The sequence below is a fragment of the Pleurodeles waltl genome, chromosome 3_1 (genome assembly GCF_031143425.1).
Source record: "Pleurodeles waltl isolate 20211129_DDA chromosome 3_1, aPleWal1.hap1.20221129, whole genome shotgun sequence".
Lineage (NCBI taxonomy): Eukaryota > Metazoa > Chordata > Amphibia > Caudata > Salamandridae > Pleurodeles > Pleurodeles waltl.
In genome coordinates, this window is record NC_090440.1 from 373,735,663 (window position 1) to 373,759,233 (window position 23,571).

Sequence of the window (23,571 nt, forward strand, 5' to 3'; positions counted from 1 at the left end):
TTTAGTTGCAAAGTATTGCTGGCCACCAACATGGTAACAGTTTGAAAACAAGCATTAGGAAGGCTCTTCACTCTTTCACCTATCCTTCCACTCATCTATGTATTCATTCAACCAACAAACTTTCTCATGCATTTAGCCAATAACCCATCCAGAATAAAACAGACATACAAACTGAAAAAGCATACACAAGATAAATTGCAATTTTAAAAGCAGAGAAAAACTCGGCAGGCATATGCTTATGTTACAAAAAATATTTAAGACATTGAACATTGCGAGGCTGCTGGTGCACCCTGCAGGCGACAGCACTGCGGCTGGCTCGATTACAAGCCAGAGACAATGCTGTAGCCTGTTTCCTGCTAGGCAAGGGGACAAAAACTTAGGATTCCGCCCGCCGACCTAGCAGGAAACCCATAATAGCTCCGGCGGGGGGTCACCGCCTAGGTGGCGGCCACCCTGTCGGGGGTTTGGTGGACGGAGTTTTCCATCCACAAAACTTGTAATCAACCCTTATGTGTAGTACTATTCCAAGATGGCCACTCAGTAAACATTGCTCTGACAGCCATCTTTAAATGCTAAAGTGTATAGTTCATCACTGCTGTACTGATTCAAGGTGGCCAACACAATGCTTCAAAACATGGCAACCATCTCGGAATGGTAAAACAATGCTATATTATGGACAATGTCATTCCGAGATGGTCACCATTTTTAGAAGATGTGGTTGCACGGGATACAGCACACTTCAGATGAAAATGCTAGTGCCCCGTAGGAGAGAGCTGCAGGATACTCAAAAACAAAGAAAGAAAAGGAGAAAAATGAAAGGCATGAAATAAGACCTATAAAAAGAAAAATGGAAAACAAAAGACCTGGCCCCTAGGGTGGACACAGAGGCACACATTTTGTGGCAGATTTGAACATTTAATCAGGCAAAATTCTGTAACTTGCAAATCAATAGAGCCACTGGCAGAAATGATCTACACCAATGCCATACAGTATGTTATCATGAGAAGCAGCAGAATGTGATTGACACTTGAAGAGAGCTGACCCAAAGAACTTTTATGTAGGTAAATGTATGTATGTAGTGTCTGTTTGTGCTTTTCCTTTTACTATAGGCACTTGGTAGACAACTACACCTGCCAGGCCCTCCTAAGAGTATTACAGGGATGATCACAGTGCAAATTGACTAAATTGACTAACTCAAGGAAGGGTCCTTGCAGAAAACTGCTCCTACCAGGCCCTCTTACAAGGAGATAGCAAGAGTTATCTCAGTGTAAATTGTCAACCCACAGATTTTGTCAAATGAGGTAATGAACACCAAAATCCAAGGTTTTGTGACAGAGGGCAATCAACATTATAATTCTTGCCAACTACGGTCGTCTGTGAGGTTCCATGTAACAAACTCCCTGTCAATAGTTATTGTGATACTTTTTCTTGAATTTGAAATTGTCTATATTTCAGCAGTGAAAAATGACAGCCATATTACCATACCTGTGGTGTGTATAGTGACTGGCAAACTTCTTTGACTAGATCCACCCACATTAGATGCTCGTACATAGATATCATAGGTTTCCCTTGGCTGCAGCTGGATTAAAGATTCACAGGTAGGAATTCCAACAATCGATCTAGAGCAGAAACAGTGTTACGACAAAAGATAGTGATAAGGCAGGGTGGCGATTATTAGAAATTGATCAGATCATATAGAATGTTCAAAATCAAATACTTTATTCAGTTTGCCATCAAGATAACCCATAAAAGTACATCAATATATAACACAATTAAAAAACTGGCAGCATACTATATAATACCTATCAAAATATTGAAACACAGATTCTTAATCCAGACTCTCTAAATGGGTGAGTTGCTTTCTTTCTTCTAATAACAAAAGGCAGCACTACTGACCATACTGGCAAATCTTCCAATTTGCACAGACATAAAAGGGCCATTATAAAATCAACAAGGTTCCTGTTAAATAATGGCTCAAAAATGCTTCCTTATGATCACAACAAATGTACAAAAAGAGTAAAGTGCAAAGTTGTTTGTTTTAGTTTACCTATCACATGGACAGTTCAGCCTTTCTTTACACCACTGATCTCTTATAGAAAAGGCAACCATGTTATGCACAATACCTAGACAAGTCAAAGAAAATTATGGTGTGCATTTATAATGGTTAAAATATAGTTTTGTACACTGCTTGGCTGAGAAACAGGTAAATAATCTCCGACTGAAATATTCACTGATTCTTTCGAACTTCTCAAATTGTCTCTGGTACTAGCAAATAACCATTTTAAATCTTTTTTTTATAAAAATGGGGTATTGATTCTGTTTTTTCAAATAAAACATACCCGTTAAGCATACTCAGGATCTCTCTAATGTGTTGTAACCATGGGATTTTTAAAAGGTTATCAAAAGGGCTAATAGTCTGCGATAATGACTTTAGTAAATGAGGTCTCTGCCTTGCTCTGGATAGCATCCCATGAAAGAATAGGCTTAAAGTATAAAATATGGTAATGTACATTTTTCTATGTACAGTGTATGTAGTTGTTAATTGTGGGACTGCGAGCAAATGCCACATAGACTGATTCTTTTGGGTTTGTAAGATATCAGTATTGCCCAAACCACAAAGGTCACCCCATACACACTCTCCAATAAGCAGTTTCTTCTATTAAAAGTAAGCATTTCTGCAATTGGTTTATTGCCAAGTATTGACACAAACCTAAACACACCCTCAATTGAACACATAATTTTTCCACATCATAATCCCTTCTGTTTTTCCCAAGTATGAGAGGAAACAAACCATAACCCCAAATAGGAAAATGATTAAACTCTCCTATGATATGATCGAGATGAGTCTTGGATACTCCCCTAACACAAATCATTGCAAAGGTCTTTCTTAAATTAACCTTTGTTGGAGTGTAATTTTAGTAATGTTTTTAGTGCACCAGATGTCAGCACTTGGTGATATTTATATTCATGTTTAAAAGCCTAACATAGAGAAAAAGCTGCACTGACGTATTCTGAAAGTGTTCACGTTTTCCATTATGGTGGATGTTGTGCCTACCAGAACTGACAATGTGATAACAAGATTAAAACAATGTTGGAATATATTTTAATAATTAGAATGAGTATTAATAGTATAAATTAATTGATGAATGGTGTTTAACGTGATTTATTAGTATAAAGTTACATGTGCAGAAAACTAAATGCACATCTCTGTCATACTTAATGTGATGCTTTAACAAAATTGCAATTATTAATGAAATGTTTTTACATATTCGTATGCTATATTACTAATGCTGAATTCATAAGTTAGCATATTGTGTGTGTTTTATTAATGGTGATATTAATGCATTATATTTCTTGTGTTAGCATAACTAGGCCTGAAGTCTTCATATTTACAGCCCTATGAAAGTGTTGAATCATTTATTTTCCTCTAACATTAATTTTTCCATTAGGTTGTCTCACATGAATAGTAAAGAGCCCTATTGTATTATGAGTATGAATGTCCTTGATATTGCTACATGGAGACTTGAGGACTGAAAGTAAAGCAGTGCCATTTTTTAACAGACCCTTTTCTCATGTGAACTGTGGAAATTATCTTGTACCATGGGAAAGAATGCCAATTGCAACAAGTGATATATAATTTGTTAAACTATTGGAGTCACACGGAAAGGAAAGATTACTTCTCACCAAGCCTTAGAGTTTTCATTGGTGTTACAAACTCGATTTGTGCTAATTAGATTGATTGGATATTGCCCCTTTTGCATATTGTGTACTCATCGAACTGACCAATGGAACTCTTTTGAGTATTTCTAACTCATGATGAACTTTTGAAGTTTGAGGCAGTCCTCTTTAGAATCTTGATCTGTTAAGTTCTCCTTTGGATGTTTTTCCTCATTTGCACGCGCTGCCTGTGTTCTGCACTTTACCCTGATGGTGCATTCTAACAGTCTTTGCTAATGATCTACATGATTTGCTGATGATACTGAACCGAATGCTGAACCTAAGAGAGGTATATTCTAATACAATGCTATTTTCCCCTGACCTGCTTTTCTGACTAGAGATTAGCATGCTAACACCTGTCTATTTTTTTCTCAGTTAGTTTTAGATGATTTTCCAAATATTTTTGTCTTTCTTTTTTACTTTTGCCTGCATGTGTTAGCTTGTACCCACACATGCTTGTCCTGATTTGGTTGACAGTAGGAAGAACCTATATCCAAATCCTGATTTCTAAATCTTTGTAATCTGATTTGACTAATGTATTCACAGTCTGATTTGAAGCATGTTTCTGTCTCACAAGTGATTGCTTTATTAATATTCATTCTTCTTCTTGAATGTCTAGTGGTGTTGATGTTGAGTAGATTAAACTTGTGTCGTAGATTTGGTCAGCCTCATGTGTTTATTTACCTTTACAATTTGATTTTGCATAGTATTTACGTGACTTTGGCTTTGTGGTTATAAAATAAAGCTCTGAAAGGTTTTATTGATTGGAGTGTTCTTCCATAGCCAAATGGGTCATGGTGTTTAAACGTATTATTTGAGTTTGACTTTATTGTGTATGGTTACCACACTCTTCACTGGGTCAAAAGAACTCATCGATCTTGGGAAAGCATTTTCAAATCCTGCGAAGGATGAGAAAAATACATTAGCACCTTCAGATCTCTTTCCTTTCTATGTGAAGTAAAACAATTAATAGGTTGTAGCAGCTCATCTGCAGTCCTAGAAAGCAGGACCACATTGTCTGAATACAATAAAACTAGAACAGACCGAGTACCTATTCTAGAGGAGCCTTTGTGTAGCACCTGCAACTCTCTGTCAGTTCCATTGATATAAGGAGGAAAACAGAAATGGAGCGAGAACACAACCCTGTCTTACCTCCCTTGTTACCCTAAATGGGCAGCTGCATTCTCCATTTGTCCCTTATCATACCTTGGCAGTGAGATTGCTGTACATTTGGGCAAAAGACATAACTATGTCTTCAGAAACACCCATCGAGAGCTTGGTTTGCCATAGTTTTCCATGATTAACAAAGTCAAAGGAACTGGTCAGATCCATAAAACAAAGATTTGTGACGCGCCTTGGTCCTACTATATTTACCTATAATGAGCTTTAGATTCAAGCAATGTTCTACAGTATGGATACCTCTTCTGAACCCAGACTGCGATTCACTGAGTACGGAATTCTCTTTAGCCCATTATTCTAATTTTTCCAGGGTAACTTTTCCCATCATTTTTGCAGATAAGTCCAAGAGGGATATCAATCGGTGGCACTGAGGTTCACCCCATTACCCTCCTAAATACTGGTACAATTATGGACTCCGGCTAAGTGGAAGGGATGTGCCCTGTCCCTGTCGCATTCATAACTAATGTCAAAATGGGAGCCCACTGGTCAGTTATGCATTCATACATGTCCACTGTTACTCCATCTGGTCCTGCGGCCTTCCCTATTAATCTTTTCTTAATAGCCAAGGATACGTCTTTCAAGGTAACAATACTATTTTCCACACAGGCAGCAAATAAATTAGGAGTACCTAGGGTGTCAAGCTATTAGGTGAATTAAAATCAGTGTAAAATGCTCAACCCAACCTTTAGGAAGACAAACAATTCCAATTATGGAGTCAAACTGTCCTTAAAAGAGGGAATATTAATTGTCTTCCAAAATAGGGAACCATTGTTAGTCTCAGCTTTGAACACAAGTTGCTGAAACTGCTTCTTTGCCCATTGGATTTGAGTGAAGTAATTAATTTAACCCCTTCAGTGATAGAATGGCCGGGGGCATCCAGCACCGGAGTTGGCATGTGCTTTGGACGGCCCCCTAGCATCCAACCACTGGGTAAACGATGGCGCTCCCCCAGTGGCACGCTCTCTTACACCCCCCCAGGCAGGGATAGCAGCGGAGGCTCTTCCGGTGCCACCCCTAGACCCCTGTGGCAGCGTCAATGCACATCGCAGGGCGACATCATTAGCGGTTGCATTGGAAGCCATTTGCATCCAAGGAAAAAGATAAGTTTCTCCTCAGAGGGTGTTAATTAGAACAAAGAGGCATCAGGGAAAGGCTTTTCCTTTCCTCTGATGTCTCTTTGAGCACCCAGCATTCCCCTTGGTCTCTTGATAAAAATGATAGCTCACTTGTGTGGGTGGGCCAAGTGCCTGCGACATAGAATGGCCAAAAACATGTGGAGATTGAGAGGGCACCAAAGCGTGTTGATAAGCTCAGTTTTTTAAAATACTTTTTGGCTGACTCTGCTTTGGGCACCCACACTAGTGAGATCATTTTTATCGGGAGGCCGAGGGGAACACTGGGTGGTAGGGAATTTGGGCCAGAGCGCTGATTCCACACAGAAATGTGAAAAAAATGTGATTTTAGCTAAATTTGAGGTTGGCAGGCGATTATGGGTGAGAAAACATTGGGGGATCCACGCAAGCCACACCTCCATGGATTCCCCGGGTTTCTAGCTTTCAGAAATGTCTGGGTTTGGTAGGTTTCCCTTGATGGCCGCCGAGCCCGGGACCAAAAATGCAGGTGTCGCATTGCAAAGAAAGGTAGTTTTGTAATAGATAATTTTGATGTGTCCATGTTGTGTTTTGGGCTCTTCCCTGTCGCAGGCACTTGGCCCACCTACACAAGTGAGGTAGCATTTTTATTAGGATACTTGGAGAAATGTTGGGTAGAAGGAGGTTTGTGGCTCCCCTCAGATTCCAGAACTTTGCATCACTGAAATGAGAGGAAACTGTGCTTTTTTAAACAAATCTTGAGGTTTGCAAAGGATTCTGGGTAGAAAAATGTGGTCAGAGAGACACAAGTCACCCCTTCCTGGATTTCCCTGGGTGTCTAGTTTTAAAAAATGTATAGGTTTGCTATGTTTTCTTAGGTGCCTGCAGAGTTAGAGCCCAAAATCCACAACTAAGCACTTTGCAAAAACGCATCTGTTTTGCAGAATGTGCAAAATGTGATGTGTCCACTCTGCGTTTTGAGACACCCACACATGTGAGGTACCATTTTTATTGGGAGACTTGAGGGAATACTGGATAGAAGGAGGTTTGAGGCTCCCCTGAGATTCCAAAACTTTGTATCACTGAAATGTGAGGAAAATGTGTTTTTGTAGACAACATTTGGGGTTTTCAAAGGATTCTGGGTGTCAGAACCTGGTGAGAGCCCCACAAGTCACCCCATCCTAGATTCCCCTTAGGTGTCTAGTTTTCAAAAAATGTACAGGTTTGCTAGGTATCTCTAAGTGCCGGCTGAGGTAGAGCCCAAAATCCACAGCTAGGCAATCATCTGTTTTCACTGGAAAAATTTGAAGTTTTCCACATTGTGTTTTGGGACATTTCCTATAACGGGCAGTAGGCCTACCAACACATGTGAGGTGCCATTTTTATCAGGAGACTTGGAAATACCAACTGGTTCTAAGCTCCATATCTTGTGCCCATTTCAGGAATACATAGGTTTCTTTGATACCCACTTTTCACTCTTTATATTTTGCCGAATGAATTGCTGTATACCGGGTAAACAATGAAAAAACACTGCAAGGTGCAGCTCATTTACTGGCTCTGGTACCTTGGGTTCTTGGTGAACCTAACAGCCCTATATATCTCTGCAATCAGAAAGGTCCAGAGGATGTAAGGGTATATTGCTTTTGAAAATCTGCTATATTTGGAAAAAGTTGCAGATGAAAATGTAGAAAGAAATGGCTGTTTTTTTAACTCATTTTAAATATTCTTATATTTAAACTGTTACTTTCTATAGTGAAACCTTGAAGGGTCTAAACAAATGATCCTTTGCTGAATGTAGAATTCTATCTACTTTTCAGAAATGTATAGGTTTCTAGGATCCACCATTGGTTTCACATCAATTTCTGCCACTAACTGGAAGGACGTTAAGAGCACAAAAAATAGCACAAATGGGGTATGTCCCAGTAAAATGCCAAAACTGTGTTGAAAAATTTGTTTTTCTGATTCTACTCTGCCTGTTCCTGAAAGCTGAAAAGACGGTGACTTTAGCCCGGCAAACCCTTCAATGGTGCCATTTGCAGGGGGAAAAACAGATGCTTTCTTCTGCAGCACTTTTTCCAAATAACACATTTTAGCTGTGCTTTGGCTCATTTCTCAGTCCCCACCAGGGGAATCCACAAACCCTGGGTACCTTTAGAATCCCCAGTATGTTGGAAAACAGGGAGGCAAATTTGGCATGGTTAGCTTATGTGGACATGAAGTTATAGGGGCCTAAGTATGAACTACCCCATATAGCCAAAAAAAAGGCTTCGCACAGGAGGGGGAAAAAGCTTAGCAGCGAAGGGGTTAACTGTCTACACAATACTGACAGTTATAGTCAAACCAACCTTTTGTGTTAAGACTGTTTTTAGAGCTCCTACCACCCTTAACATTCCTTGTAGTTGACGATTAATTGAATTAATTATCTCCTCAAGAGCTGCCTTAATGTCACAGAATTCAGGCAAATGATCTGTGCATGTTAGGAAACCCTCTTTATTACTATTAGACTTGCCCTTCCTTACCCCATTTGTTCATTGTACTTCAATTTTTTTTTAACTTAGAGCAATCTATGAGTTCTCTGCTACTAAGATTCTGAGTTAGGCTAAGTGAATTATGGTTACTGATGCTATACGATGTTACAGAGAAATTTTGAAAAATCCTCAAAGCATTCATAGATATAAAAAAATAGTCAATTGTACTCATACTTCCCTCCCAATGAATGTAGGCACTACAGGTGAATCTGAAGTATGTTCAGTTTCTAACAAATTCAAGTTATATTTGAACAGCAGTTCATTCAAAACAGCCCTATTCTGGTTGTGATAAAATGTGTCTGTCTTTCTCCATATGCATCTTCAAAGCCACATGCTTCACTAGGCGATAAAGTACATCTATTAATATTAAAATTTCCCCCCAAATTAAATAGTAGTCTGAGACAACCACAATCACAAAATGATCCAGATCCCTCTCTATGTTATTCCTAACCTCTACACATCTGGTGTCAAACGTATTATTGTAAAAATCTATAATCAATAAATCGGGATTATCCTTATCAGCTAATAACACAAATTGATAGAATGGAGATACTACATATATCTTCTTTACTATGAATGCCAATGCAGTTAAAATCAGAGTGACACACCCACCTTTTGCCAATCCTGAATATGAGGGTGTACAAACTGATAAAATACCTTCAAACTGAATTGCATCTCTGGATCAAGTTTCTTGTATCCAAGTGATATGCGATGTAGCTGTGCGTGTGATCCATTAAGGGGAAGATAACTTATTTGATAAAACCGCAATATTCCAAGAGGTAAGTGGCAAACCAGATTTATTCAAGACGTTAGGTGTTCCTGAACAAGAGGCCTTACACAAGATTCTGCATGTTTTTCTATTATGATTCCATTATCACAAGTAATGGGTGTAATAATCCCCCGCTGATTGGCCTCACCAAGTCAAACTATTTCATTCAAATCAGTTTCATAAGGCGATTTTTCCTGTATTCCTAAAACTTATCATTGCATTATTATGTTGATATAATTTAGCATCTACAAATTGTTCAGGTCTATACAAATAGCCCAAAGGAACAGCTACAATTTTTCCCCTCATAGTGTTCTATCCAGTTTTTATTGTGCACAGTGATATTAATACCAACTAAGCAAGGGCGGGTGAGCAATAATTTACTGCAATGCAATCGCCTTCGTATATTGTCCCTGTCCTCCCGACCCATTTCACTCTTCTCACCATTATTACCTATTAGAGATCCTACATGTTAGCCAGTGGACTACCTTATTTGTCAGCATTTCCCATCGCTCATATACAGTAAAATTAAGTGTGGGTACAGGCCTTAAAATAACTACATACGCGGTTGCTTCTCGGGGTAAGTACAAAACATGTTAGGTACAGAGCTTGTAACCCTGATGTGAGGTATCCCGGCGATGGAGTGGCCTTCCTACTGGTGTGTGCCCAAGAAGAAATTGAGTTCACATTTGTGTTCTGCTGCCCTTCCTTGCTCTGGTAGGTAGACAAGCCCTTTCAGGGCCTCATAAAAAATCTTCACTAGTTTGGGGTTCTTCTCTGGTTCCTGTACGTGCCAAAGGTTCAACAATAGGTGTTGTTATACACTGTGCTACTAATGGTGTCTCATTCGTTCGGTCACTAAGGCGAAAATTTAAGTTCATTAAAACCTCCTCCACATTATTTCACACACATTCAAGAGATCCCAACTTTCTCTTAACATTCTCTAATTCAGTCTTAATTTAGGTCTCTAACAAACATAATTTGGTATTCAAGCTTTTTAAAAACAGATCAACATCTGCCCTAGATTTCATAACAGTTTCTTCAAAATTCACAATCGATCGATCTTTTTACAAACATTTTCCTTGCGATTTAGTCTGGTCGGTGTGCCTTAATTTGTCCCTTTTTTTGTGCCAAGGGAGAAGAAGCTATTGGTAGAGGGGAAGATACAGTAATCTCCAATTAAGTACTTTTAACGCAATGATTGTTACTAAATTTAGCACATGTATTTACTGGTGACTTACTTAAGTCTGGAATCCTTGTGGAAGCTTAGCCAGAATGCACATTGGGTTGCCGCAATCTTTTCCTCAACACTTGAGATTTCACTGTCAATTAATCCCATGGCATCGGAGAGATAGTTGGTTATAGAATTGGAGTTGGTTTATTACACTAGTGTTGCCTATGGCACTCGACATCCTTTTCTGCTTCCTCATCCTTTTAGGCTAGATTTCCCAGTATAAATACTAAATGATGCCACTTACTCGCTGTGTTAATACCGGATACCAAGTGTCAAGAAACCTGGCCGAGCTGAGCCTTGTCCAGCTGCAGATGGGCGCAGACAGGCCTGTTCTTGGCCCGGTCCTCGCCCCATGCAAGGGGTATTAAAGGTGCTTTAAATCGCATTGTCAATGCTAGGATGAGGAGCCTGGGGCTTGTGGTCCTGGCACCACTGAAGTTTGGTTCAAGACAGCAAATGTGGCGCTCCCTGCGGGTATCAAAGAAGCCTTAAATGGCATCGTCGTTGCCGGGTGGAGGAGCCTGAGGTTTGTGGTCCTGACTCCGATAAATCCCGGATGAAGAAAGCAAAGGTGGCACATCCCCAAGCAAATCCTGTTCTAAGCTGTTTGGACTTCACCCGCAAATAGCCTTTAAAGAGGTTGTGCATGTATGTAGCCATGAAGGAACTCGTTGTCAGCATTTTTGGGTTTCCTCTTTCTTCTTATTCTAGCAAACAATATTTTAATAGAAACATGACAATACAAAGTAATCTTTTTAATACAGAACACCAAACTCCAATGGCCATATTTTACAACAAAAAGGAGAATCAAACTTTGGATTACTATCAAAATTCAAAAACACGAAAAGCAATGATAAGAAAGGTGTTACTCCGACTCATATTCGTTGAGTATATCACATTTAGGCTGGCGGTCAATTCTCCGAAGCAGTTGTGGTCAGCACCGGCTTTAACTTTACTCTTCAAATGGCTACAAATGTCAAAACCTTGTTTTAAAATATATGTATTCAATTTTAATTTCTTCATCATAACATATCATGTCATCCATGAAATATAACAAGTGCAGCGTGGACAGTATACTCATTGACCATACATTTAAACCGAACAGAGGTAAAAAAAACAGTGGTGCCTCTATAACGTGATCCCATACCATACACTAAACCACGGCTGGATGGTGTTTCTATGGAAACCACCATAATGGTCAACAAGTGTTGTGAGTATTATTTCCATCATCAACACAGTAGTGGAAGTGCCTGGGCTCCTATGCATTCTACACACAAGTTAGTTTCTTCTATCTTTTCCTTTCGGTTAAAACTACATAACTAGAATTCATATCTCTACCAATGTTTCTTGCCATAAATCAGCACTCACTAATTCATGGTAGTCCAGCATCTGGGTATTAGAGAGTTCTTAAAGCCTAGCTATTCATTCAGCCAAATGTTCTTTAAATTTGGCATCTCTTTATGCAGTGGTCTATTCTGTCACGTCTCTGACCTAAGTATGTTACTTGAGACTGGGCTCAACCAATGTATTGCTATACTTCATTTGACCAGCACTACCTACAGTATGACAAGTCAATGCCTCATCTTGGCCTTCTTGTTAGGGAGTAACAACACCCTAGCACCTCCCAGTCATTGGTTATAGTTTTCCACCACATTTGACTGATAAGACAAGATCCAAATCTTTATCAGCTGCTCCAGCATTAGATGCCAAATACTGGCCATTTATTCTGTCCTTTTTAAACTCTGTCAGATCACAAATTTACTCAAACCCCATTTAGCAAGTTGTGACATATCCTTCCTATACATATGAGATTGTGCAAGCCATTCACTTCTCACCCCCACTATCAAGAAGCCTCATAGATGGCCATATGTATTTTACACAGAGGATATTCCAGTCTGGACATCCAGTTCGTATATCACTTCCACTGAATTTTCCCTGCATGCTCCATATGTTTCCCTGGTTTGTAAGTGGACACTGCCATCCTGGGTGCCAGTAGGCCACAAAAATAAAGATACAGCTACAGATGAGTCACACTCTATTTATGTAACATGGAACACCAAGCATGCACAAACATTGCCAACCACTCATGTTTGCCCTCTTTGCCCTGCAAGTGACAGAGTGAACTCACTGAAGGTGAATGGTGTCATACTAGATCCCAAACAGAGAGAAAATATAACCACAGAAAAACCACACACAATGTCCACTGGGAAAGCCATTAGTATACTCCAGCAATGCTTCAACTGATCTGCAGTGGGCAAGTGCATCATCTGAAATCAGGTAGCATCCAGTAGGTGCTCTTCATGCTCCATATCATGGCCATGAAAAAGTGACTTCCAACCTGGAAGATCAAGGGCAAGCCCTTTAGGGGGCATTGTTACAACAAGAATTACATGGGGTAGTAAGGCAGGCAACACAACACAGGCACATCACTATCCACTACACCCAGAACAAATATGAATACATGCCATGGGGATGTCCAGATGACACATGACTGCTCACACCATCAGAAATAGTGCTAGAAACAAACATGACTGCACAGTAGAGTTGGGAAGGAGATAAAGACAAAGCTATGTTCAGGGTGAACAAGCACAATGCTAGAAATACTTGACAGAAAAGCCATGCTACGAGACTGAAAGAGGACTGTGAAGGGGCACACAAAGACAGGTGAATCCTTCTCCTTTCACTATCAGTGTACAGAGGAAATGCTTGCTGACGAGAATAGAGGGCTACGCTTGCATGTGTCACTTGTGGCATTCCAGCAGACAGTACTGTCATAGCTTACCGCATCTCCTCCAAGCCTGATTAAAGTTGTAATTATGCTTTCAACCTGCGTGGGAAAGATTTCTGCACTCTTTCATATTATACTTCCCACTGATGCACATGAACACCATGTCCTGTAGAGTTAGTAGTGTGCCAGTTGCCTAACTAGTCTTCATGTCCTGACAAAGGGGTGTGTCTTGTGATGGTCTCAAACTACTCCATGAGAACCCTCTTTGCTCATACATCCTCATTACACACTGAGCTTCTCTGCTCCCTCAGTCAGTGTCCTACCAGGTGAAACACCTGTCTCTCGTCCACAGTATTGTACAATCCTCTGAAAACATTGTTGCATATGCAACATTTATCACATGTCAAATTAGCATGTTTGAGAAACTATTGTGGGTAGTCAAAAACAAATGGAACACCAGCTCACACATAGGTCGTACAATGAGACACGCATAGGTTCTAGTGCCTTATAAGTATCTGATACCAGGTATGTAAGACCTATAACAACATGATGTGTAATTGCAAAGCCTATGTCCACCGCTTGGCATATCTTTGCGCTGAATAGCAGATGTTTATTGTCATCCAACCCAATTGTACTCATTTTGTCGACCTCAGAAGGATACAATGCTTAGTGAAAAACACAGGTTTCTGCAGTGGAGTCCACTATGCCACCAGCCACAAGACTTGCCATACTAGAAGTAGGACAGCATGATGGTCATGGGAATACATGCACATTTGGGTCATCAAGGCGGAGCACCATGTTCCTGCACTTCGCCATTTCAGCAATGGAAGGCCATGGTGGGTGGTGGTAACACAGCAGTGTATTCTGAAGTCATCATGGGTGGACATGCTCTTTGACCATAGTGTGCAGAGTGCCATAATGGGTATTAAAGTTTGGAACTGGCAAACATATTGCGCCATCCTCCACCTACCACGGACATGAGTACAACTTTAGTGACGTGTGCAGTTGGGCAAATCGTTTCTCTGTGTCTGCTATCAGGAGTTCTCCAGTTTGTATTCACTTGAGTCCAGATGCCTCCACATTTTCCCACACAGTCATGTTTCTGTATGTTGTTGGCACTAGGCTCTGTTGACCGTCAGTCTTTCTTTGTGTTCCTGCGTGACTTTGGAATGCTTGGGGGTGGAATCATCTGCAAGTGTCCTCCGTTGTGGATTTCTGAAGCAGCCACACTTCATTTGCAAGACTGCATTTTATCTGGTGAAATACGGAACCCTCACACCTACCACCTATCTCTTCAGACACACTTTTTGACCAATGTTTGGAGCTACTTGTAGTACTAACTTTATATGAATGAAGTTCCTCTCCATCAGCTTCTGCATATGTCCCTCAAAGCAGGTCTCAGGGAATCTAGTTAAGAAGACGTTTGTTACGGCAGCAGCCTTTGTTTGTTAATGATGCTCCTATTCTCCTTCTGGGGGTGCTTCTCTTTTTACACGTGCTGTCCCATAGCATTACGATTCAGTATTATATTTCGCCTAGCTGCCTGGCCTCATATTGAATTGTATTTTTCTAACATGTAAATGCCCTGTTTTCCTGAAGGACACGAAGCTGTATGCGTGTAGCTGTAGTAAATTCTTTCTCATGAGAACCGGCTTGCTCAAGGTGGCATTCTTGCTGGATGCAACAGTGTAATTCGCAACAGGTGCAAGGTTAACCATACTAGGAGAAGACAATGAAGACACTGACTGGCGCGTAAAAGTGTAACATTTTCTACAAGACATTCCAACCGTTGAAGACGTCAATAACATGGACCAATCCGCGACATGGGAACTGTAAATGGGGGAAAATTCTAGTAGATATGCCAAACTTTATCCAATGAGGAATTAGGCAACAATTAGACGGTTTTGATTTAACGGTGTAACCCAAGGGAAACATATACCACTTTTCCTTTTCCACTTTGATGGGGACATTTGCCTTTTCCTTTGCCATAAGACTTATGTCATTTGCCATTTTTCCAGACACTTCAAACCCATACTTTAGAGTTAAATTGTCCTGCCACTTCAAACCATCCTCTACCCCATTCTTGTCTGATATTAACTTCTCCTCTATCTGAGGGAAGTAATTTGTTTTCTGAACTATGCTAACTTGAGATTTTACCCCGTTCTATCTCTGCTGATGGTGAATCGACTGATGTCCTGAGGACGAAGACTGATGCTGTTTGCTGATCTGTTGGATTGGTAACTATCCTATGCAAAATTTGTGATTGTCTGTTTGCCTTTACTTTCTAGGTACCAACTGCTATTTTGATAGAAGCCTTAGTTTAGATGTTTTCCAAATTTGTGTTTACTAAAATGTTTTGCATGAGGCCCAACATGCTAATGCTAATTCGTGGTTAGTTAAGGAATTCACAAGTATCCTATGCAAATAGACAAATGACTGAGTTCTTGCTTTGTTAAATCAATGTACTAATGAGACTCTGCTAAGTTGCTTCATATTAATGATGTGCCTAAATACTGAATGAATATAACTGATGCATTGATCAAAGTCGTGTTTGATTACTAATTAGGATTGTTTGGAGTGGTTTATTGTTAATAAGATTAACAGACATGATGTTAGATTGTAACCAATAGGGAAATAAATATCTTAATTTTTGACTAAACTGGGGTGGTTATTCGTGAACTGAGGAGTTATGGTAAGTTCAATGATTAAGTGTTATTAATTGTTTATTGATTAACAATTGTTATTATTGATTGTTTATTGATTCATTGATTGGTGACATCAAGATGATATTTTGTGCTGAGAAGTCCCCAAATGTGGTCAAAAGGTTTGTCGACCTAAACGCGTCTCCTTGTAAGTTTACTTATTAAGTCTCTGATGCGCTAACACCTTTCTAAAGATGCGCCGTGGCGCAAACAGGGAAAGTCTGCCATATATATAATATGGTTTCAACTGTTTGTTTCAGTATATCAGTCCGTTCAGCCATGTTTTCGCAGCTGGGCCCTTATTACACTAAGGGTCATTTAAATAGGTGCACCATGTACAAACAGGGAAAATGTGCCTCGTTCCAGAGAATGCACTTTCCTAAGGGCAGCCGCAAACTTGTGCTAACCTGGTGGCAGCGAAATCAAGTGAAATACGGAGAGGCTTTTTCAAAGCACAATGTATAATATGGCCCTTGGAGTTCCACTATTGTACAATTCCACAGGACCACCTGCATTCTTACTTGCTAACTCCTGGTGTGGTTGCAAGCTGAACTGACTGCACGGTTAGTGATTGTTGTGGTGGATAATTGGTTACGCAGAGTACAGGCTTGATCACTGAGGGCTCAGCGAGCAATGGTAAACTAAAGTATCACTAGATATTTCATGATATATATTCTGCAGGATAAACAACCCGTGCACTGAGCTGCTTTCTTGTAATGCCAATATGGGGGTGATGGTTAGTGACAAGGGAGATAAAACGAAAGCATTTGTTTTTCTACATGTACAGATAATGGCATTTAGGACATTTTATAGTGAATGTATGTACACTGTAGTCTTTGGAAATTGACTAAATAAAAGTTTTTTAAAGAACTATAAACTCGATCAAACAGACCGTAAATGTTTCCAAACGTCTATCTCCCCCGTTCACAATTGCAGGAGAAAACATAACGGGATACCCGCTGACATACATTTATTTAAGATAGTATTTTAGCTTCATAGGCTACTTGGAGGGCGTGAATATTGCTGTGCTGCCTATTTAAAAAGAATGTATATAATCCAAAGAGATATGATTTGACTGCTAGTTTTAGCTCAGCCTCATGAGGATTTCATAAAAGATGAGAGAAAAGAGCTACTTCCAAATACCGACTTTTAGATTCGATAGCCAGTAGATCTGTGTCTAATCTCCACGTAAGTTTGGTATTGAATTTGTTTCTTGGTAAACGCTACGATTTTTTTCTTATAGGGATTAAATAATACCCAGTAGGGCTGTAACTATACTACTAGTTTAGCAAACTTTTTTTGCAACAGCAGTTCTGTCCATTAACATGAAATCATCAGCCTACATTTATGACATCAAAACACTTTTCACCAACTTTAGATGAATAGATTCTTGGGCCTTCTAAGTCTTTTCATAGATCTGCTATGTATAATGAAAAGAGCAGCGGGCACTAGCATTCAAATACACTAGCCTTTATATATATGTATGTATTATATGTATTTAGTTAGCTAGAAAAGTTATCTGAGGGGTCAATGGATACTTGTATCCATATATCGAAACACATTTTTATCAGTAATGAAAGTAGAGGCAGACACACTCACCTTGATTTAATGTTTTTCCGTAATAAAACGCAGTGAAAAAAACTAGTTGTGCGAAAATCTAAGAAAAAACAAGTATAGAATGCTTGGTTTGTACTTCATGAAGATTTAGCATAAAGAGTTTGCAAACCAGTAACACTGGTTAGCATGCAGCATCTGAGCCAAGATCCGGATTGATCAACTGTAATGATTTTTTCTCATTTTCTGTGTTCCTCGTACAGCAACACAATTTTTTTAAAAGAGCTTGCCAGCTGATTCCATATGAGCAAGTAAACAAAGTTAGCATGAGAGTTGATCCCTTTTTAGTACCTAAAAAAAGACTTGCTACTTTCCAAGAAATCACTACAAGATTTGACCGTATGTACTCATCAGCTCCAGAACGAATACGTTTCATTTTCTTGAGACGTAGGAAAAAGGTACTTTGTGATTTTCTTTACTAGTTTTGGCCACTTTTTCCTCAACTTCTGAAGTCGCTTTTTATTGACAGATTATAGGCGTCTCTTATCATAGGAAACTGCATTTTATATCATTTGATATTTCTGCTTATATTATGCAGTGTCGGTACATGCAGATCTACCCTTTAGATCCTCTAAGAAGCTGGGTAAAGAGGGAAGAATCTGTTTTGACAAGAAACGGGCATTTCTAATATGTTCATAGTATACATGAGTGAAAGCGATAGTTCACCTAAAGGCATTTCAAATTGAGAAGAAGTTACTGAATGTTCACTTGTATCTTCTGTTATTATAGAACAATGATTAATACATAAGTAACAAATACATAAGCTATAAAAGAAATAAAAACAACAATTTAGACCCCTTGATCATGTACTTTGCAGGTGGATCTCACTGCATATAGTCAAATTCAGTTAAAAATAGAATGACTTCTAGAATCAGCAGCTTGACTAAGCAGTAAAGAGAAACGTAAAGGCTCTTGGTCAGTCAAAAGAGAAAGCTCTCTTGAGTCATGCACATTTGAAGTAAATTGGTGTTGAAACCTCTCGCTATTTTGCAGTTTACAGAGTGTCATGAAGTATAACATTGTTATGTCTAGTAGGGGGAATGTACTTATTTGCAATGATCAATTTGTGATTTTGGCATATACAATGTTCACTCCCTCCAGAATTTTAACTTGTCATTTTAACTTAGTCTTAAGACAGTTGTAAAGCCCCCTTTCTTGATTTTATAACGAAACATTGAAAACGAGGTGACAGCACAGTGCTTCAGTTTACCACATCTTTTGGATACATATAACATCCTTATTTCTAAACTGATTGCAATAGCTGTCATCTGCAAAGCCCCTTATATCTGCAATGTCTCAGCTGCTTAATGTACAGTTCAATGTTAGGAGAACCATTTAGATGCATTCACAGGAAATGTTGGCTAGATGGGTGTGCAATGTAATTCCAATGTCCAATATGATCCTTGTTTGAGACCTTTCAAAACATCTTCTGTTTGGATTGGACATCACTTGTCTTTTGCCACTGTTAAGCCTGATGTTGATTGGCAAGCAGGTCTTAGATTCAGAGTGCATGTCTTTATGGTGCTGTGGGCTAGTCGTCTTGTCTTGACTTCCAGTCCTGATATTGGATCCCTTCTTGATATTAACCTGCAGTGCAGTTTGGTTACGATAGACATCAATTCCTGATATCGATAATCTGCAGTCTAACTGACTGGCCTAGAATGATTTGACAAACCTCAGCTGAATTACAAATGACATGTACACATTTTGAGCTCCTGTACACTTCTTGAAATATTTTACTGATGCAACATCCTGTGATAAAATAACTCTCAGTGAAGGAGGAATGGAGTGGAGAAATGTTTTCCATAGGAGGAAATCGTTTGTAATTATAAGGATGCCAGAAGTAGCAATATGGTGGTGCTCCTCGGCAAAGTACCAGTACGTGTATTGCTACGTTGATAGTACATATCTTCTTTAGCATAGGATTTCTCTTGCATTATAGGGCAGAAGGACCTACTTTCCACTTTAAAGTGACTAAACAGAGTGCTGACAAAGATTCTTCTCTGCTATCTAGAGTAGATGTTTCTATGATTACTATTTCTCTCTGCTGGGTTTGATTTGCTTCCACTGGTCCTATTGTGATGATGTGACTCTCAAAAGCATCAACATGAAAACCAGACTTCTCCTCAACAGCAGCAAAGCTTAGCCTTCTCTGATCTCTTTGTTTAATAATGTTCTTGTCTTAGTTGTTTTCTGTTTTTACAGAATTGCTTTGTTAGGGTGTGATTTTGAAAAACTGGCTTACTTATTTCCAACAATGAAAAAAGGCAGGAAATACAAATACACTCGTTTTGCTGGACTTTTTCTTGCACCTTTTACTTAGTTTACCTTCTAGACAAGAGGTTATTTTCAAGCTGTCATTGTTTGATTCTCATTGAGCGGTGAGACTGATGAAAGGGCAGCGGTTTACAGAGTAAATTGCGCTGTATGTAGCGCGCTAAAAGGCACATGTTATAGAGGCTGTATTAGGGATTTGGTTGCTGTAGCATTAAAAGCAACTGTGGTGATTATTTTATAATGATCAACTTGAGTTCCTGCATGGCATGTGACATAAAGTCTATTATATGTTTATATGACCTTACATACAGCACGGGTCTTGCTGTAACGCAGCATTGCTGATATTCCTGTAGTGAATATGTTGGTGTATGCCAGTTGTTTAGGGTCTAGAAGACAGACATTTTCAATAAACACGGGGCTCTCAGCCTTAGACAGACTGATTCATTATATGTACTTATGTACTCAGTTGTCACCTTTTTATGTTGCAAATTTTTCTCAACCATGGAAAGGGCTTGTACACTCTGCAGTATTTTACGTTTTGTGGTAGCTGGGATTCTGCTCTGCAGGTGTACACAACCTTGCATGGGTGGGTATCAAAAGAAATGGAAAGATACAATAGCTGCAGCTTCAACGTGTTTCCTGAAATCTGATTGAAAGCATTGTTTACGATCCTGTGTAACAAATACAGGAGCAGAGTGTGAACAAAACCCCATTGCTCAATAAACCGCCAAATATGAAAAAGGTACAAAGGATGCAAGTGACTAGTGGGAGGTGGAGGGCAAAGCAGATGTACCAGCTGCTAGAAAAATTCTGAAAGATGAGGCTCCAACTTCAGACCTAATGATAATATAAAGTATGGGCTTCACATGATTCAGTATAGATATTCTAAATTAACTGTGTTGTAAATCGGGAATGTGTGAACAGATATGACTGGCATGCATTTACTTTTCGCCCGTCTATCCATTTTGTTCCATGAGTTATTAAAAGTTAGGGCAATAGTTCTTACTTCAGTCATATGTAGGAGAATAGCACATATTAAACTTGAATTTGTTGTAAAGTACTGATAATTGTATGCGTAATGATTTTGTGGTGGGGCTCTCCATTTTCACTCACAGATCAGAGATCCTCTGACAGATTTGTTTAACTCCTAACACCCTCACCCACTGTGGGAGGAATGAGAGAAACCTAGCAGTCTTCCTTTTATGTGCTAGGAGAATTATCTTTAGCAGGTAATGATTGTGCTAGGCCAGGGTGACTAATCATATGCCCTGACAAATGCCCCACTCACCTACTAAAGGGTAACAGAAGGGCGGAAGCAACGTTGACCACACTCTCACAAGGACTGAAGTTCTTCCCTTTGCCTTTGCCTTAATCCTGTCTCTTGTGCACATCATAAACCAGTGGTGCTCCACCAAGAGATAGTTTTAATTCACGTTCCCTTCTTTTTTTGCACTCTGTGCCACCAACCATACCTTGAACTCAGATAGGAATTGCCCAATCCAAAGAGCTCCCTCCTCTCAAGGTAACTGTAGCCTCATCACACCATAGGTGTGAGGAGGAACCCTATGATGAAGCATGCCACCTAAGGATGGAGGAAGGTTTTCATCTAAAACAGACACCTGTTTTAAGAGCAAAAGAGAGATTACTATCCTCCAGCCCAGCAGCATCATGCAATGATGGTGGACAGACCTGAGTACTTGTTGTGTTGTATCTTGGTGCATACACCATAAGTGAGAAGAGAACAGAGACTTTAATTTACTGTAGTATTTGAGTAGAAACCTATTCGGTCCCAGTGTTTTGCCTGGAAGCAAATTACTAATAGAAACTTCATTCTCCTTCACCACAATAAGCTGCTCTAACTTTTCTTTCTGTTGGAAGCACAATGTCTCCAAGGGCAGATCATCAATAAGAGGGGTGGATCGTTCACAGCTCGAAACTTCCACTTTGTGTGTAAGGTGTTTGGTAGTAAGAGTCAAAGTCAGATGCAGTCCCTACAGCTATGTTGACCACATTCACATCCAAATACCTCCCATGTGGAATCGCCCCGAGCAGTGTCCCTATGGGCCAGCCAATAAAGTAGTTTTACAGATTTGTCGCCCAGTTTGTAAACCTGCCTGGTAGAGGCAATCCAGAGCTGCCTAGCCTTGTCCAAGGAAAATAGTTTCAAGGAGTCCCATGTCTGCTCTGTCGGATGCTAGTTCCCACTGAAGCCCCTCCTCACGCTTGGGGAGATATTCAGGTTTCAGTGCAAGACCTCTCACTTCCAGGTCAGAGATAAATTGTTTTTTCTCTCTTTCACTCTCAGGAATGTTTTGGCCTTGCCAAGCAGGTTGGCTTACCCTACTACCACAACATGCCAGGAGGCTCCACTCTGTCTTTGTTGAGTTTGAAATACATGTTCAGTTCTTGTATGATTAATTGAGTGAGCTGCACATCCGTCAAGTTGCCATGCATTCAGTCTCATGGGTCATTCCCCTACCAAAGGGGCCCCAATTTAAATTACCACAGCTGAGTGGTCATATTTTTCCCCCACGGGAGGATGGACACTGCTGTAGTGCGTGGCAAGTGTCCAACTAGGAGAAAAAAATTATTTGATTCTGGGCATTGTTTTGTTAGTAGCTAAGATGTGGGTATATTCGTTAGCACATAGTGCTCAACCAAACATACATCACCCAATTCCAAGGAGCCAGTTGAGTCAGCCATGGCAGTGCTCTCATGAGGCCCAATGGCACGGGCCACAGGTTGTGTCTTATTTTGTGTTTATGATCACATTAAAATTCCCCCTAAAATATTTCAACCTTGTGGCACTCTGTCACTACATTCTTCAGGTCATTAAGGGGACATTCTGGGGAGCTTTGGGGGAGTGTAGGCTTTAATGAAATGATATTGCTTCTCATCCTGCCCTCCCTCTGTTGTCACAAACATTGGCATCAGTGGTGACCTGAGAGAGAAGGGGGGAGATTTTTTTGCGGTAGCATAGTAGTGCCCCTAAAGCCCCTGGTATGGTGAGCGTGGAACATCCTATTGTAACCAAATTTCCCCAGGAAGAGGCATCTTGAGCTAAGCAAATGGACCTGCTGAAAAAACATTACTTTTGGGGAGTGGTGTTTGGCAAATCTGAAGAATGCACCCCTCTTAATATGGCCATTGAGACTGATAAATGTCCAGAACATCACATTAAAGACGGCCATGTGGGACACAGTACCAGGAAAGGTGGTGTCATCCCATTAGAGGGCCCTAGGGCAGAATGTGCAAAGTATACTGCAGGAGCACCTCCTGGGATACAGCAGGATACTTTTGGGACATAAACTACTGATTACACAAGCACTGTGAGTTGAAACGGAACTTAGTTAACATACAACCTGCAGATCTACTAATCCCAAACCCCCTCCAACACACCCCCTCCCCGTACTCCACTCTAGAAACATCTGTAGCCCTAAGTTCCATATAATGTATGAGAGTAGGAATTACAGTAAGAGTGGTAATTCTTCAGGGGCCGCATCCTCATCTCCCTCAAGGAAACATATGAATTGTTGGTAGTTTCTCCTTGCCCATCCCTCAGCATCTTCAGCGTGTTCCTCCAGAACTGTGGATGCCATGGTTAAGTGGGGCATAGCAGTCTTCAACTCAGAGACTGCATCCTATTCAGAAACTCTGTCAACCATGTTGTGCATACGTCGCCATGGCAATGTGACACCCAACATTTCCATATCTTGGCCTTTAAGTATGGCAGGG

General features: G+C 40.1%; 1 protein-coding gene across 1 annotated transcript in view; it reads right to left on the reverse strand.

Annotated features, from left to right (window-relative positions):
* The window catches only part of FSD2 (fibronectin type III and SPRY domain containing 2), a 382,625-nt gene that overhangs the window by 81,724 nt on the left and 277,330 nt on the right, over positions 1–23,571 (reverse strand). Inside the window, exon 10 of the mRNA XM_069222558.1 lies at positions 1,486–1,619. Within this exon, the coding sequence (XP_069078659.1) occupies positions 1,486–1,619 (134 nt within the window). The remainder of the gene's footprint in view (positions 1–1,485; positions 1,620–23,571) is intronic.